The 14,462-nt window shown below is 50.0% G+C and overlaps 3 protein-coding genes across 3 annotated transcripts in view; all 3 read right to left on the bottom strand.

Annotated features, from left to right (window-relative positions):
* The window catches only part of LOC116982908 (zinc finger protein 229-like), a 968,520-nt gene that overhangs the window by 185,786 nt on the left and 768,272 nt on the right, over nucleotides 1-14,462 (bottom strand). The gene's annotated exons all lie outside the window — the stretch shown is intronic.
* Nucleotides 3,766-6,357, bottom strand: LOC116983056. Its single transcript, XM_033036617.1, has 2 exons — nucleotides 5,927-6,357; nucleotides 3,766-5,027 (listed from the first exon to the last, which is right to left on the bottom strand). Exon 2 carries the CDS (start codon nucleotides 4,768-4,770, stop codon nucleotides 4,021-4,023), a length of 750 nt encoding a protein of 249 aa, XP_032892508.1. The 5' UTR covers nucleotides 4,771-5,027; nucleotides 5,927-6,357; the 3' UTR covers nucleotides 3,766-4,020.
* On the bottom strand, nucleotides 5,886-9,088 carry LOC116990220 (zinc finger protein 501-like). Its single transcript, XM_033047781.1, has 5 exons — nucleotides 9,027-9,088; nucleotides 7,966-8,396; nucleotides 7,120-7,929; nucleotides 6,048-6,232; nucleotides 5,886-5,939 (listed from the first exon to the last, which is right to left on the bottom strand). The coding sequence occupies exons 1-5, from the start codon at nucleotides 9,086-9,088 to the stop codon at nucleotides 5,886-5,888; spliced, it is 1,542 nt and encodes a 513-aa protein (XP_032903672.1).

Raw genomic sequence — 14,462 nt, 5'->3', positions numbered from 1 at the left:
CCGAACACATAATCTCCCCTAGTCCCATATACCTGCGCTCAGACCATAACCCTCCATTCCTTTCCCATCCATATAACTATCCAATTTATTTTTAAATGATAAAAACGAACCTGCCTCCACCACCTTCACTGGAAGCTCATTCCACACAGCTACCACTCTCTGAGTAAAGAAGTTCCCCCTCATGTTACCCCTAAACTTCAGTCCCTTAATTCTCAAGTCATGTCCCCTTGTTTGAATCTTCCCTACTCTCAGTGGGAAAAGCTTTTCCACGTCAACTCTGTCTATCCCTCTCATCATTTTAAAAACCTCTATCAAGTCCCCCCTTAACCTTCTGCGCTCCAAAGAATAAAGCCCTAACTTGTTCAACCTTTCTCTGTAACTTAGTTGCTGAAACCCAGGCAACATTCTTGTAAATCTCCTCTGTACTCTCTCTATTTTGTTGACATCCTTCCTATAATTAGGCGACCAAAATTGTACACCATACTCCAGAATTGGCCTCACCAATGCCTTGTACAATTTTAACATTACATCCCAACTTCTATACTCAATGCCCTGATTTATAAAGGCCAGCACACCAAAAGCTTTCTTTACCACCCTATCTACATGAGATTCCACTTTCAGGGAACTGTGCAGTTATTCCCAGATCCCTCTGTTCACCTACATTCTTCAATTCCCTACCATTTACCATGTACGTCCTATTTTGATTTGTCCTGCCAAGATGTAGCACCTCACACTTATCAGCATTAAACTCCATCTGCCATCTTTCAGCCCACTCTTCCAACTGGCATAAATCTCTCTGTAGACTTTGAAACTCTACTTCATTACCCGCAACCCCACCTATCTTAGTATCATCTGCATACTTACTAATCCAATTTACCACACCATCGTCCAGATCATTGATGTACATGACAAACAACAGTAAATAACATGACAAACAATAATAAAAGATATTTAATTTAATAATGACAAAATACTGCACGATTGCACTCACACAGACTCATACACACCCACACACACTCACCCACTCATACCCACACACACTCACACACATACCCACACACTCACTCTCCATGGCCACCAGTAGGCCAGAGGCATCACCTCAGCACCGGCCCACAACCTCACGATGCAGACAGCATGGTCCGAGTCTCCTCCCCTGCTCCTCTTGCAGCCATGTCTCTGTAATTCCCACATTATCATACTTGCCATTTTCTAACTGAGCCTCAAGCTCATCCACTATTTCTCATACCAGGGTTTGTATACTTGGAACAGCTATAAATTCAAGGAGTTTCAAGGTCCAAAAATTTTCAAGGACCAAAATTCAGTAAACATTGATGGTTTATCAGAGACTTGTATATAAATTGCTTGGTATTGGGTGATTTGATTCTGTACCAAATAAAAGCTAGTAGGAAGGTTGGCTGGTCACCATCTCAGATTTGATTGAAAATCATATTTTGCTCGCCTCTGGTACAAAGAACACAGCAGAAAAATCAACTTTCAACTCATAGTTCCTTCGAAGTTATGAACCATTGATATAGCTCGAATTATTGCCAAATGCCCAATGGAATTTGGAGCTGAGACCTTGTTTTCTGTGTTACTTGTGTGCTTTGATATGCAGACACTCATTTTCAGGGAAATCTGAGAAGTTGATTGGCCCTGTACCCTAAAAGACAAGGATTGCTGGTCTTAAAGACTACAGGCCTGTCGCACTGACCTCTGTAGTGATCAGGCTGAAAAAAGAGGAAGAGAGATGGGGGTCCAGAACATTTTTGATAATTGTACCTTGAAATTACACCATTTTCTTGCCTGTTTACCCTTAATTTACAGTGTAATTTATTGTACCTTAAAATAACACATTTTACTATTTGTCATTTCTTCTTACACACAAAATTTGATATCATACCTTAAGATAACACCAAATCCTTGCTTGTTTACACTTAAGTCATATTGAAAATATTTTATATCTATATTACTAAAAGTCTGATCTTGACCACTTTTGGCTCACTGTGCTGTGATTTCCGAGAGAACGCCGCCACCTACGGCCGTCATTTTTGGCCACCTCGCTCAGAGGCCCCGTCCGCTTTCCTAGACCAGAGGATTTTCCCATTTATGAAAAATCAGAGAGATATTAATGTTTTTAAAAAATTGCCATTCTCTCTGCTGCTCCTGCTGGTGGGAGGGAGGAGGGACTATAAAACCCAGAAGTGGTGTGCCTCACTCAGTCTCTGCAAGACGGAGGAAGCCAGAGGGTCACGTGTCTCTGAGCTCTGAATAACACTGAACACATGTCTACTCAACTGTGACTGTCCTTAATGTGGTTTGAAAATGAAAATATGGTTGGTTTGAAGTAAACAGGCATTGCATGCAAATGGTTGTTTGGAGGGTTTGGGTTGAAGTAAAAAGGCACTGCATGCAAATTGTTGTTTGGGGGGTATGGGTTGAAGTAAAAAGGCACTGCATGCAAATGGTTGTTTGGGGGGTTTGGGTCAAAGTAAAAAGGCACTGCATGCAAATGGTTGATTGGGGGGTTTGGGTTGAAGTGAAAAGGCACTGCATGCAAATGGTTATTTGTCTAAACTTGACAACTTCCTGTTTGCACTATATTGATTTTAGATAAAACGCTACCACTTACGGCTGTGATTTTTGGCCATCTTACTCAGGTGCAGAGGATTCTTCCCATCAATGAAAAACAAAAGTGTTATTAGTGTTTAAAAAATGTTGGGAATCTCTCTCCTGTCAATCACGCCATGAAGGCCACACCTTTTCCGGTGGGAAGGGGAGGGATTATAAAACCCGGAAGTGTGGGTGTGGCTCAGTCTCTGCATGATGGGGGAGGGAGAGGTCACGACTGTCTGAGCTGTGAATCAACTGAACACACTGAATGTCTACTGAACTGTGAGTGTGGTGTTTTGTGTGGTTTTATGGTGGTTTCACCCGGCTTGAAATAGTATGAAACTGCATTTGAATGTAGTGGCCTTGCACCCTCCTAGAAATGGTATGAAACTGCACTTGAATTTGGTGGCCTTGCATCCTACTTGAAGAGGTAAGAAACAGCACTTGAATTTGGTGGCCTTGCACCCTGCTTGAAATGGTAGGAAAATGGATTTGAATTTGGTGGCTTGCAGTCTGCTTGAAATGGAATTTCAAGGAATAGCCGTGAGTCAACTGTCAGCCCACCAGCCGTGAGTGAGCTGCCAGCACATCAGGCTTGAGGGACTGTGCTGACATCCCAAGAATCCATTTGGCCCACAATGTGTCCCCCCCCACTGACCACCAATATTGGAATTGATGGAGAGGTGTAATATTGCGTCGGGGGACCAGCCCTCCTGTGTGAACATGGGACCCAACGGGTCCCACTTAGTCTAGTTACACCTACATCTACTTGTAACATGATACCTGTTCCTCGTTTGTTTATTCTAATTAGAGAGAAGTATCCTTTACACAGGACATTTTTGATAGATTTTTTATAATTATATCTTGAAATGACACCATTTGATTGCTTGTTTACCCTTAATTTATACTGTATTTTTTTTAAATTATACCTTACACCAGGGGCCTCCAAACATTTCATCATGAGAGCCACATTATATATTTGGCACATTTTTGCGGGCCATAGGAGAAAATAAAGAAATGTTAGTTTTATAAATTTTATGAACTAAAAGGAGAACTTAAGTAAAACAAATGGAAGAAATTCAAAACAAAATTTGCAGCCATCAATCAAGGTTAACCAATGAAATCATAACTGTAACAATGTGACCCAAACACACATTAAGATACAACATATGTTTATTAAATCACTTACAGCATAGGACCTGCAGTACGTTACAGCTCTGAGCTGCTACATCTACTGCCTGGTGTAGGCGAGCTCTTGATATTATAAAGCACGTACTAGGCAGAGCTACTATTAACAAGCACTATGATTGGCTAGCATGCAATAGCAAATCTACATCTCTTTTTGTAGAAATAAAGAAACATTGGTGGCTAAACACATATAAATGGAATGTTAAGAATATACTAGCAAAGTTACACAAAATCACCATATCTAATGGGTGGCCTACAAACCCGTCCAGCCCTTGTGCGGTAGGAGACAGCCTCACCTCCTTTCGCGGGAGTAAAGACCAGGGAGGGGAGTGGTAACACAACCGGTGACCCGACAGGCCTGGTGGGAGACGACATAGGCAAGCCAGGCGGCAACTGGCGCGGGAAGACCGCGGTAGGAATGACAGTTGGTGGTGGGGGTGCTGGACCGACTGTGGGAGTTAACACAAGACGCGGGGCATCAGGACATGGAGTCGCAGGACGCGGTTCCTTCACCGGCAGGATGTGTTGATGGTTGCGTCTGTAGATGACTCCGTCCACTTCGACCAGGTACAAACGTGGCTCCTTGGCAGGGCCGTGAATGTGTCCCAGTCGTGCATGGCCTTTGTCGGTTTGCAGACGAACCACTTGTCCACAAGCAAGAGATTTAAGTGGCTTGCTGGACTTGTCGAAGAACCGCTTCTGCGTGTCCCATTTAAGTTGTAGTTGCTTCTGAACCGCAGGCAGGGAACGAACTTGTGGCTGCAACAGCTGCTGGGAGACAGGCAAGGGAGCACGGGTTTGGCGAGACATCAGTCGTTGGGCTGGAGAACCTAGTATGGGATCCCGTGCAATGTTCTGTAGATTGAGTAGGTCTAGGTATACGTCTGATTTGGCAAGATATGATCGTTCCATGAGTTGTTTCGCACTCCGAACAGGAACTCGGGTCTGCTGGTAAGGTGTTGGAAATACCATCGTTCAGCAAAGTTTTTAAAAGCTTGGCTGGTGAACTGTCTGCCGTTGTCAGACTGAATACGTGCAGGGAAGCCGTGCACGGAGAAGTGCCGTTGCAGCTTCTCAATCACTGCCTCCGAGGAAATGGTTGGCAGTAGGTCTATCTCGAACCAGGCCGAGTAAGAGTCAGCAGAGAACCAGATAGTGTTTCCCATGCCACTCGAAGATGTTGGTGACTAACGAGGACCACGGGAGAGATGGGGCTGGTTGTGGCAGTATCAAAGGTATTTTTTATTGGTCACATTCACATACACCTAGGTGTAGTGAAGTGAAATGCTTCTTGCCATTTTGCAGCACATAAAGAAGGAATACAGACATAACATTAATAAGAGTTTTAAACATAAAGAACATCCCCCCACAATGGTTCCCATTATGAGGGAAGGCACAAAGTCCAGTCCCCAACCCCAGTTCACCGATAGTCGGGCCCATTGAGGCCTCCACAGTTGCCTCTACGGAGGCCCGATGTTCCTGGCCGTTCTCGCCGGGTGATGTTGCTCCGGCGGCGGGAGAGTCCTCTCAGCGGCTTGGGAACCCTGGAATGGCCGCTTCCGTACTGGAGGCCACGGCTTCCAAAGCCGCGCCGGTTGGAGCTCCACAACTGGCGATCTCATCTAGAGATCCCAGGCTCCCGGTGTAAAGTCAGCGCCGCCGCCCGCAGCTGGCCGCTGCACAGTCCCGCAGCTCTGTTTTCCTCAGCGATGTTTTCCTCAGCGATCTTCAGCTCACCGGAGCTCCAGCGCGGCGACCCGGGCAAGGCATCGCCCGCTCCGCGATAGCGCTCCAGTGCTGTGCCGCCGCCGAAGCCGAGGTTCTGGGCGGTCCCCGACAGGAAACGCCGCTCCAGGCCCGCTGGTAGGCCGCGAGGACGGGTCGAAGCTGCAGCCCGGAGAAAAGCTGCCTCTCCGACCAGGTAGGGACCCTGAAAGGTAGTTTCCCCCTTCCCCCCCCCCCCCCCCACATAAAAAAGTCTAGACCTCCAAACAAAACACTTAACTAACTAACATAAAAAATAAAAAGGCAGACAGCTGCTGGCTGGGCAGCCGTGCACAGGACAGCGCCCTCCACATGTGTCCGTCTCACTCTCTGGTCATCGCCAGCGTCTGTGGAGCCGCCTGTAGGGGCTGCTTCTGCTAATATGGCGTCAGGCTTTTGCAGACAGCGCACGTTTCGGTTATTTTGCGTATGTATTTGGTCATCCTGGGCCAGTAAAACATGCTTTGCGCCCTTTGGAGGGTTACCTCCACGCCAGGGTGGCCTCTGTGGATGTCGTTATAGTATTCGTTCCGGAGGGCGGCTGGGACCACTGCCTTATGGCCCTTGACTATGATTCCGTCCTGTAACACCAGTTCGTCACGAACCAGGAAGTAGGGGCTTATTTCGAGCGAGGTGTTGCACTGGTTGTCGGGCCAACCGCCCCGGATGACTGTAGACAGCAATTGTAAAGTCTCACACACCCACACTCCCCCACATACACACTCACCCACACACACCAACATACTCCCTTACCCAAACACTCACCCACACTCACTCACACACTCTCACCCACACTCCCTCACCCACACACTCCCTCACCACACTCACTCACCCACAAACTCACTCACCCACACACTCCCTTATTTGCTCATTCACCCACATACTCCCTCACGCACACACGCTCACCCACACACACTCACCCACACACTCCCTCACCCACACACATTCACCAACACACAGTCACTCTCCCCGCCACCAGCGGGCCAGAGCCGTCACCTCAGCACCGGGCCCACAACCACACGATGCAGACAGCGTGGTCTGACTCTCCTCCCCTCCCTCCTACAGGGAACGTCGTTAGCAAACATATCTAACAATCTTTCCGAACTTTTAATAAAAATAAGCATTATAAACGATGAAAAAACTCCACATTACCCTGCATGAATTAATACTTTTATCATAAAAAGTGGATTTTCAAGGACTTACAAGGATAAATCCAAGGACTTTCAGGGCCTTGAAAAACAGTGTTTCAAACTACAGGACTTTCAAGGACCGTATGAGCCATGCCTTGCCACACTCAGCGCACACAAAGGGTCTCTCTCTAGTGTGTATCTGCTGGTGCTCCCACTGTCCCTGTGCTCTCTTGAAACGCTTGCCGCAGTGGGAGCAGCTGCTCGCCGGCGTGGGCCCGCCGGTGCTGCCGCAACCCCCGCGAGCTGTCAAACTCCTCACCGCAGTACGGACAGGCGTAGGGCTGGCCACTGGTGTGCACGTGCTGGTGAGACAGGGCGTGGGAGGCCACGGCAAAGCGCTCTCCACACACTGGGCTGGGGACGGGACATTCGCCGGGGTGCACCTGTTGGTGGGACAGCAGCTGGGTGGGGCGGGTGAAGCCCTTGCCGCACTGGGCGCAGGTGTAGGGGCGCTCGCCGGTGTGGGTGCGCTGGTGCTCCTGCAGCTTGGAGGAGCGTGTGAAGCCCTTGCCGCACTGGGTGCAGGTGAAGGCACGCTCGCCGGTGTGAGTGCCCTGGTGCTCCAGCAGGCTGGCGGAGCGGGTGAAGCCCTTGCCACACTGCTTGCAGGTGTAGGGGCGTTCACCAGTGTGGGTGCGCTGGTGCACCAGTAGGTTGCTGGACAGGGTGTAGCCCTTGCCGCACTGGGCGCAGGTGTAGGGACGGTCGCCGGTGTGGGTGCGTTGGTGCTCCAGCAGGTGACTGGACTGGATGAAACCCTTGCCGCACTGGGCACAGGTGTAGGGACGCTCGCCGGTGTGGGTGCGGTGGTGCACCAGCAAGCTGCTGGAGTGGGTGAAGCCCTTGCCACAGTCGCTGCAGGTGTAGGGGAACTCGCCGGTGTGCAGGAGACTGTGCATTTTCAGTTCCGGCGACGACTTGAAGCCTTTGCCGCAGTCGGAGCAGGTGAAGGGCCTCTCGCTGGAGTGCACCTGCTGGTGGGTCAGCAGATAGGTGGAGAGGGTGAAGCGCTTGCCACACTGGGCGCAGGTGAAGGGGCGCTCGCCGGTGTGTGTGCGCTGGTGCACCAACAGGTTGCTGGAGTGGGTGAAGCCCTTGCCACAGTCGCTGCAGGTGAAGGGACGCTCCCCGGTGTGCAGGCGTTTGTGCATTTTCAGTTCCATGGACGACTTGAAGCCTTTGCCGCAGTCGGAGCAGGTGAAGGGCCGCACACTGCTGTGCACCCGCTGGTGCACCCGCAGCCCTGACATCCGGGCAAAGCTCTTGCCGCAGGTGGAACAGCCATAGGGCTTCTCGTCTGAGTGCACCCGCTGATGGTTTTTCAGCTCATTTATCGTCTTGAAGCTCTTGCCGCAGGCGGAGCAGGTGAAGGGCCTCTCATCTGTGTGCACCCGCCGGTGACTGTTCAGGTGATTCGCCGTCATGAAGCTCTTGCCGCAGTCGGAGCAAGTGAAAGGCCTCTCGCCAGTGTGCACGCGGTTGTGCCGCAGCAGGTGGTCATAGCGAGTGAAGTTCTTACCGCACTCCGAGCAGTCGAAGGGGCGTTCTCCCGTGTGCACCCGCCGGTGGGTCTCCAGCCGGCTCGGGCGCTGCCAGGCCTTGCCACACACGTCGCACTCATAACGCTTCTCCTTGTTGTGCCCCGTCATGTGGTCCTCCATCGAAGCTCAACCCATCGAAGCTCAGCCCTGCCACTTACATCCCCGTCTCTCCGTCCACTGCAACGGCTCCTAAACCCTGCAGGAGGGGAACACAGAGGGTCAACAAGCTGGCAAACAGGACATTACTAACACGTGAACATTACTAGTGCTTGAAGGGGGGGAAGAGTACAGGAGGGGAGGGGGAGGGCAGGTGGGTGAGTGTGGGGGAGGGGGAGTGAAGGGGGGTGGAGAGGAGGGGGTGAAGGATGGGGTGAAAGGGAATGGACAGTGGTGAGTGGGAGAAGGGAGGGGGATGAAGGGGGATGGAGTGGAGGGGGTGAGGAGGAGGGGAGGGGGTTGAAGGGGGGGTGGAGAGGAGGGGGAGGGGTAAGTGGGAGGGGGTTGAAGGGGATGGAGAGGAGGGGATGAGGGTGAGGGGGGTGGAGAGGAGGGGGAGGGGGTGAAGGGGGATGGAATGGAGGCGGTGAGGGTGGAGAGGAGGGGGAAGGGAGAATGGGGTGGAGAGGAGGGGGAGGGGAGAGGGGAGTGGAGAGGAGGGGGTGAGGGGGAGGGGAGAGGGGTGAAAAGGGGTGCAGAGGAGTGGGTGAGGGTGAAAGGGGTGAAGGGCTGATGCCAGGGTAGCAGGGGCAGCAGCCGCTCAGCAGAGGCCACCAGCTGTGTGAACTTGGCACTCATGTCCTTGTTCACCACCGCCACAAACCCTTCAAACTCCCCTCTGGAGCCATAGGGGTTAAGGTAACTTTCAATGAAGCTGATGTAACTCTCCACGATGGGCCCCTCCAGCCCTCCGAGCGTACGGGGCTGAATGGGTCCCAGCGGGGCCGAGTGGGTTGAAGTGCTGGAGGGGGAGGGGGTAGAGAGGGAGATGGGGTAGAGAGGGAGTAGAGATGGAGAGGGGGTAGAGAGGAAGAGGGGGGAGGGGGTAGAGAGGTAGAGGGGGTAGAGGGGGGGGGGGGTAGATATGGAGAGGGTGAGGGATCCCAGGGGGGCCGAGTGGATTGGAATGCTGGAGAGCCCCTCACCCGTCAATGTTTTGTGACGTCAGTTGGGGGGGGGGGGGCGAATCACCCGTTGTGTAGGTTGGGGTCCAGGGGGTGAATCACCCCGTGTGGGGGTGCGGGTCGTGAATCACCCCGGTGTGGGGGTCCGGTGCAGAGGTCAGTGACTGGGTGGGCGGAGGGACCAGACTGTCCCCAACTCTGCTTCAGCTGACGGGGACGTTGCCGTGTTTTTTGCCCCCGTGTGTCCGTTGCCCGGAGCCGTGGCCCCGCTCCACCCGGCCCCGTGTGTGGGCGCTGCCGACATACAGCCCGTCACAGTGCAGCCACACAGGGGGAGGGTGGGTGAAGGGCGGCTGTGGCTCAACAGCGCTGACTCCTGGGGGAAAGTGGGGGCTGTCCCGAGGGAGCCGCTCCTTCGGTCGCTTACACCGGGTGGGTGTCGGAGTGTCCCTTGGTGCTCTGGTTCAGAGCACTCAGTCACCCTCCATCCCGGCGGTCGTGGGCCGGGATTTGCCCTCAACCCGTCGCTCTGAAGGGACAACGACAGCTACTGTGGTTAGCGAACATTGGCCGTGCAGATATCAAGATTGAAAATATTGGGAATTATCGCGTTTGCTCACTGCATTTCATCAACAGTAAGGCATTATGTTTGTTTTTTCTTGATTCCTTTGGTACTAAAAAGTTTCAGAATAAATCTGCCTGTAAAATTTGAAAATCGCGCATGGTTATCAAGTGGGTATTTACATGCAAAAATAAAACGCTTCTGAAACAAAATTGAGGGGGGTCGAGTGGGGGTGAGGGTGGACGAGGGGAGGTGGGGGGGGGGGGGGTGAGGTGGGGGAAGGTCAATAAATTGAAAGTGATTCCCAAGCTTGATGCTGGTTTTTACATAACAGAGGCCAACACTTAACCCATAAAATAACACATAACCAATAAAATAAACCCCAAAAGTAGCATTGTTACAAAACCCACCATCAGCGGCGCAACAAATCTGCCACTGCTGGTGCGTGCAATTCCGGAGGCTTTGGGGGGGGATTAGAATGCAGGTTTGTATTGGTTGTCGGAGAAGGATTTCATAGAAACCTAGAAAATAGGTGCAGGAGATCATTGCAGGAGATCATTCGGCCCTTCATTGTGATCATTGTAGTGACCATTTGGCCTGTTTTGCATGTCACTGATGATGGCATGTGCCTTTAAATTTTAGACTGCCTGTTATATTGTGGGTGGGATTTATGACGTGTTTTTGGGCGTGTTTGGAGCTTAGATGCTTGCGCAGAAGTTTAGTTTTTAGATTAGTTTTGGAGAGACGATGGGGAAGGTTAACCCTTCGACCATGCAGGGTCCATGCAAGATCTAAAGGAGATCTTTTCAGTGTAACGGAGACACGAGGAGTTTTCTAATGTCTAAAATAATAAGCTGGAGTGCGATGAAGATTGTAGTAACGAGTCGGAAGAAGTTTGGATGTATCTTACCGTTTTCTATCAACAATAAAGCATTTATTCATCAAAACACTGTGTTTTGAAGCCATATCTGAGAAGAAGTTCTGAAGGTCTCTGTGAGTGAGCTTGCATGCGTTTCAAAGACACCCCCTTCAACTATTCTCATCCATTTAGCGGCTAGGGTGCTAATTACCTGAAAGATATGAAAATCTGCCGCTGCAATCATGGTTGATCGTCCCCAATCAAAACCCCGTGCCTGCCTTCTCCCCTTATCCCTTGACTCCACCAGCCCCTAGAGCTCTTTCTAACTCTCTCTTAAATCCATCCAGTGATTTGGCCTCCACTGCCCTCTGTGGCAGGGAATTCCACAAATTCACAACTCTCTGGATGAAAAAGTTTTTTCTCACCTCAGTCTTAAATGGCCTCCCCTTTATTCTAAGACTGTGGTCCCAATTTCTGGACTCGCCTAACATTGGGAACATTTTTCCTGCATCTAGCTTGTCCAGTCCTTTTATAATTTTATATGTTTCTATAAGATCCCCCTCATCCTTCTAAATTCCAGTGAATACAAGCCTAGTCATTTCAATCTTTCCTCGTATGACAGTCCCGCTATCCCAGGGATCAATCTCGTGAACCTACGCTGCACTGCCTCAATCACAAGGATGTCCTTCCTCAAATTAGGAGGCCAGAACTGTACACAATACTCCAGATGTGGTCTCACCAGAGCCCTATACAACTGCAGAAGAACCTCTTTACTCCTATACTGAAATCCTCTTGTTATGAAGGCCAACATTCCATTAGCTTTCTCCACTGCCTGCTGTACCTGAATGCCGACTTTCAGTGACTGGTGTACAAGGACGCCCAGGTCTCGCTGCACCTCCCCCTTACCTAAACTAACCCCATTGAGATAATAATCTGCCCCCTTGTTTTTGCCGCCAAAGTGGATAACCTCACATTTATATATATAATACTGCATCTGCCACGCATCTGCCCACTCACTCAACCTGTCCAGGTCACCCTGCAACGTCCTAACCTAACATCCACTTCACAGTTCACACTGCCACCCAGCTCTGTGTCACCCACAAACTTGCTAGTACTGCTCCTAATTCCCTCTTCCAAATCATTAATATATATGGTAAACAGTTGCGGCCCCAACACTGAGCCTTGCAGCACTCCACTAGCCACTGCCTGCCATTCTGAAAAGGACCCGTTCACTCCCACTCTTTGCTTCCTGATTTCCCTTTTTTAAACTGAATAAGGGGGGTGGAGTGTCAAATGGGATAGTCGAGGACAGAGTTAAAGGGAAAGAGAGTAAAGTGATGGGAGCCGTTGGTGCGAGGAGGAGTTACCTGGAGCTGTGAGTTACCCAAATCTGCAACGTTCCATCTCACTTCCAGAGAAGGAGTCTGGTGGAAGCCTCTGATTGGTGGAAGAGGACCAGAGGGAGCAGCTGATTGGCTTGTATCCCGGGTAAGGCTTTATTGTATTTGGATAAGGGGGAGAATGAGGGCCAGGGCAGTTTACTGTTCTGGATGTCAGATGTGGGAGGTCATGGAGTCTGAGTGCCCTCCAGACGTCCACATCTGCGCCAGGTGCATCGAGATGGGGCTCCTAAGGGACCGTGTTAGGAACCTGGAGCAGCAACTCGATGACCTCTGTCTGCTCAGGGAGAGCGAGGAGGTCATAGAAAGGAGTTACAGGGAGGTGGTCACTCCAAGACCACGGGAGACAGAAAACTGGGTCACAGTTAGGAAGGGCAATGGGCAGAGGCAGGGACTGGTGAGTACCCCGGTGGCTGTACACCTTGAAAATAAGTACTCATGTTTGAGTAAGGGTGAGGGAGACAGCCTACCTGGGGGCAGCGACAGCGGCCGGGCCTCTGGCACAAAGACCGGTCCTGTTGCTCAGAAGGGTAAGGAAAAGAAGAGGAGTGCAATTGTAATAGGGGACTCTATAGTCAGGGGGTCAGATAGACGATTCTGTGGACGCAGACAGGAGACCCGGATGATAGTTTGCCTCCCTGGTGCCAGGGTCAGGGATGTGTCTGAACGTGTCCAAGAAATCCTGAAATGGGAGGGAGAGGAGTCTGAGGTTGTGGTACATATAGGTACCAACGACATAGGTAAAAAAAGAGAAGAGGTCCTGAAAGAAGAATTTAGGGAGTTAGGTAGAGAGTTAAGGAGAAGGACTGCAAAGGTAACAATCTCAGGATTACTGCCTGTGCCACGCGACAGTGAGAGTAGGAATGAAGCAAGGTGGAGGATAAATGAGTGGATGAGGGACTGGTGCAGTGGGTCTGGATTCAAGTTTCTGGATCATTGGGACCTCTTTTGGGGAAGGCGCGATCTGTACAGAAAGGACGGGTTGCACTTGAACTCGAGGGGGACCAATATCCTGGCGGGGAGATTTGCAAAGGCTACTATGGAGACTTTAAACTAGTATGGTTGGGGGGGAGGGACTCGAATTGGGAAAGCTAGCAGTCAGTGTGTAAGGCAGGAGGCAGAGAATGGTAGCACTCTGACCCAAAATGTAGGGGAGAGAGAAGAAAAAGACAATAAACAGAGAATAAGAGATGGTGGGTTTCTTAAATGTGTATATTTTAATGCTAGGAGCATTGTAAGAAAGGTGGATGAACTTAGAGCCTGGATTGACACCTGTAAGTATGATGTTGTGGCGATCAGTGAAACATGGTTGCAGGAGGGCTGTGATTGGAAACTAAATATTCCAGGATTTCGTTGCTTCAGGTGTGATAGAATTGGAGGGGCAAGAGGTGGAGGTGTTGCATTGCTTATCAGGGAAGATATTACAGCAGTGCTTTGGCAGGATAGATTAGAGGGCTCGTCTAGGGAGGCTATTTGGGTGGAACTGAGAAATGGGAAAGGGATAGCAACACTTATAGGGGTGTATTATAGACCGCCAAATGGGGAGCGAGAATTGGAAGAGCAAATATGTAAGGAGATTGCAGATATTAGTAGTAAGCACAAGGTAGTGATTGTGGGAGATTTCAATTTTCCACACATAGACTGGGAAACACATTCTGTAAATGGGCTGGATGGGTTGGAGTTTGTAAAATGTTTGAAGGATAGTTTTTTGCAGCAATACATAGGAGTACCTACTAGAGAAGGGGCGGTGCTGGACCTCCTGTTAGGAAATGAGATGGGTCAGGTGGCAGAGGTATGCGTTGGGGAACAGTTCGGGACCAGTGATCACAATACCATTAGTTTCAATATAATTATGGAGAGGGTCAGAACTGGACCTAGGGTTGAGATTTTTGATTGGAGAAAGGTTAACTTTGAGGAGATGCGAAAGGATTTAAAAGGAGTAAATTGGGACAGTTTGTTTTATGGGAAAGATGTGGAAGAGAATTGGAGGACATTTAAAGGTGAAATTTTAAGAGTACAGAATCTTTATGTCCCTGTTCGGTTGAAAGAAAATAGTAAAAATTGGAAAGAGCCATGGTTTTCAAGGGAAATTGGACACATGGTTCGGAAAAAGAGAGAGATCTACAATAATTATAGGCAGCATGGAGTAAATGAGGTGCTTGAGGAGTATAAAGAATGTAAAAAGAATCTTAAGAAAGAAATTAGAAAAGCTAAAAGAAGATATGAG

The sequence above is a fragment of the Amblyraja radiata genome, chromosome 1, assembly GCF_010909765.2.
Source record: "Amblyraja radiata isolate CabotCenter1 chromosome 1, sAmbRad1.1.pri, whole genome shotgun sequence".
In the NCBI taxonomy this organism is placed as follows: Eukaryota; Metazoa; Chordata; class Chondrichthyes; order Rajiformes; family Rajidae; genus Amblyraja; species Amblyraja radiata.
The sequence above is the reverse complement of the archived record's forward strand: the minus strand, read 5'-3'. Positions and strand labels throughout refer to the sequence as shown.

What these genes read in the sequence shown, in the direction of transcription:
- LOC116983056 (XM_033036617.1), bottom strand. Translation starts at nt 4,770, where the DNA reads ATGGTATTTCCAACACCTTACCAGCAGACCCGAGTTCCTGTTCGGAGT.
- LOC116990220 (XM_033047781.1), bottom strand. Translation starts at nt 9,088, where the DNA reads ATGAGTGCCAAGTTCACACAGCTGGTGGCCTCTGCTGAGCGGCTGCTG. An exon ending in CTGCTGCCCCTGCTACCCTG is followed by an intron (nt 8,397 to 9,026) that starts GCATCAGCCCTT and finishes GGACCACATGAC; the next exon opens with GGGGCACAACAAGGAGAAGC. An exon ending in ACAGGTGCACCCCGGCGAAT is followed by an intron (nt 6,233 to 7,119) that starts GTCCCGTCCCCA and finishes TGCTGTCTACAG; the next exon opens with TCATCCGGGGCGGTTGGCCC.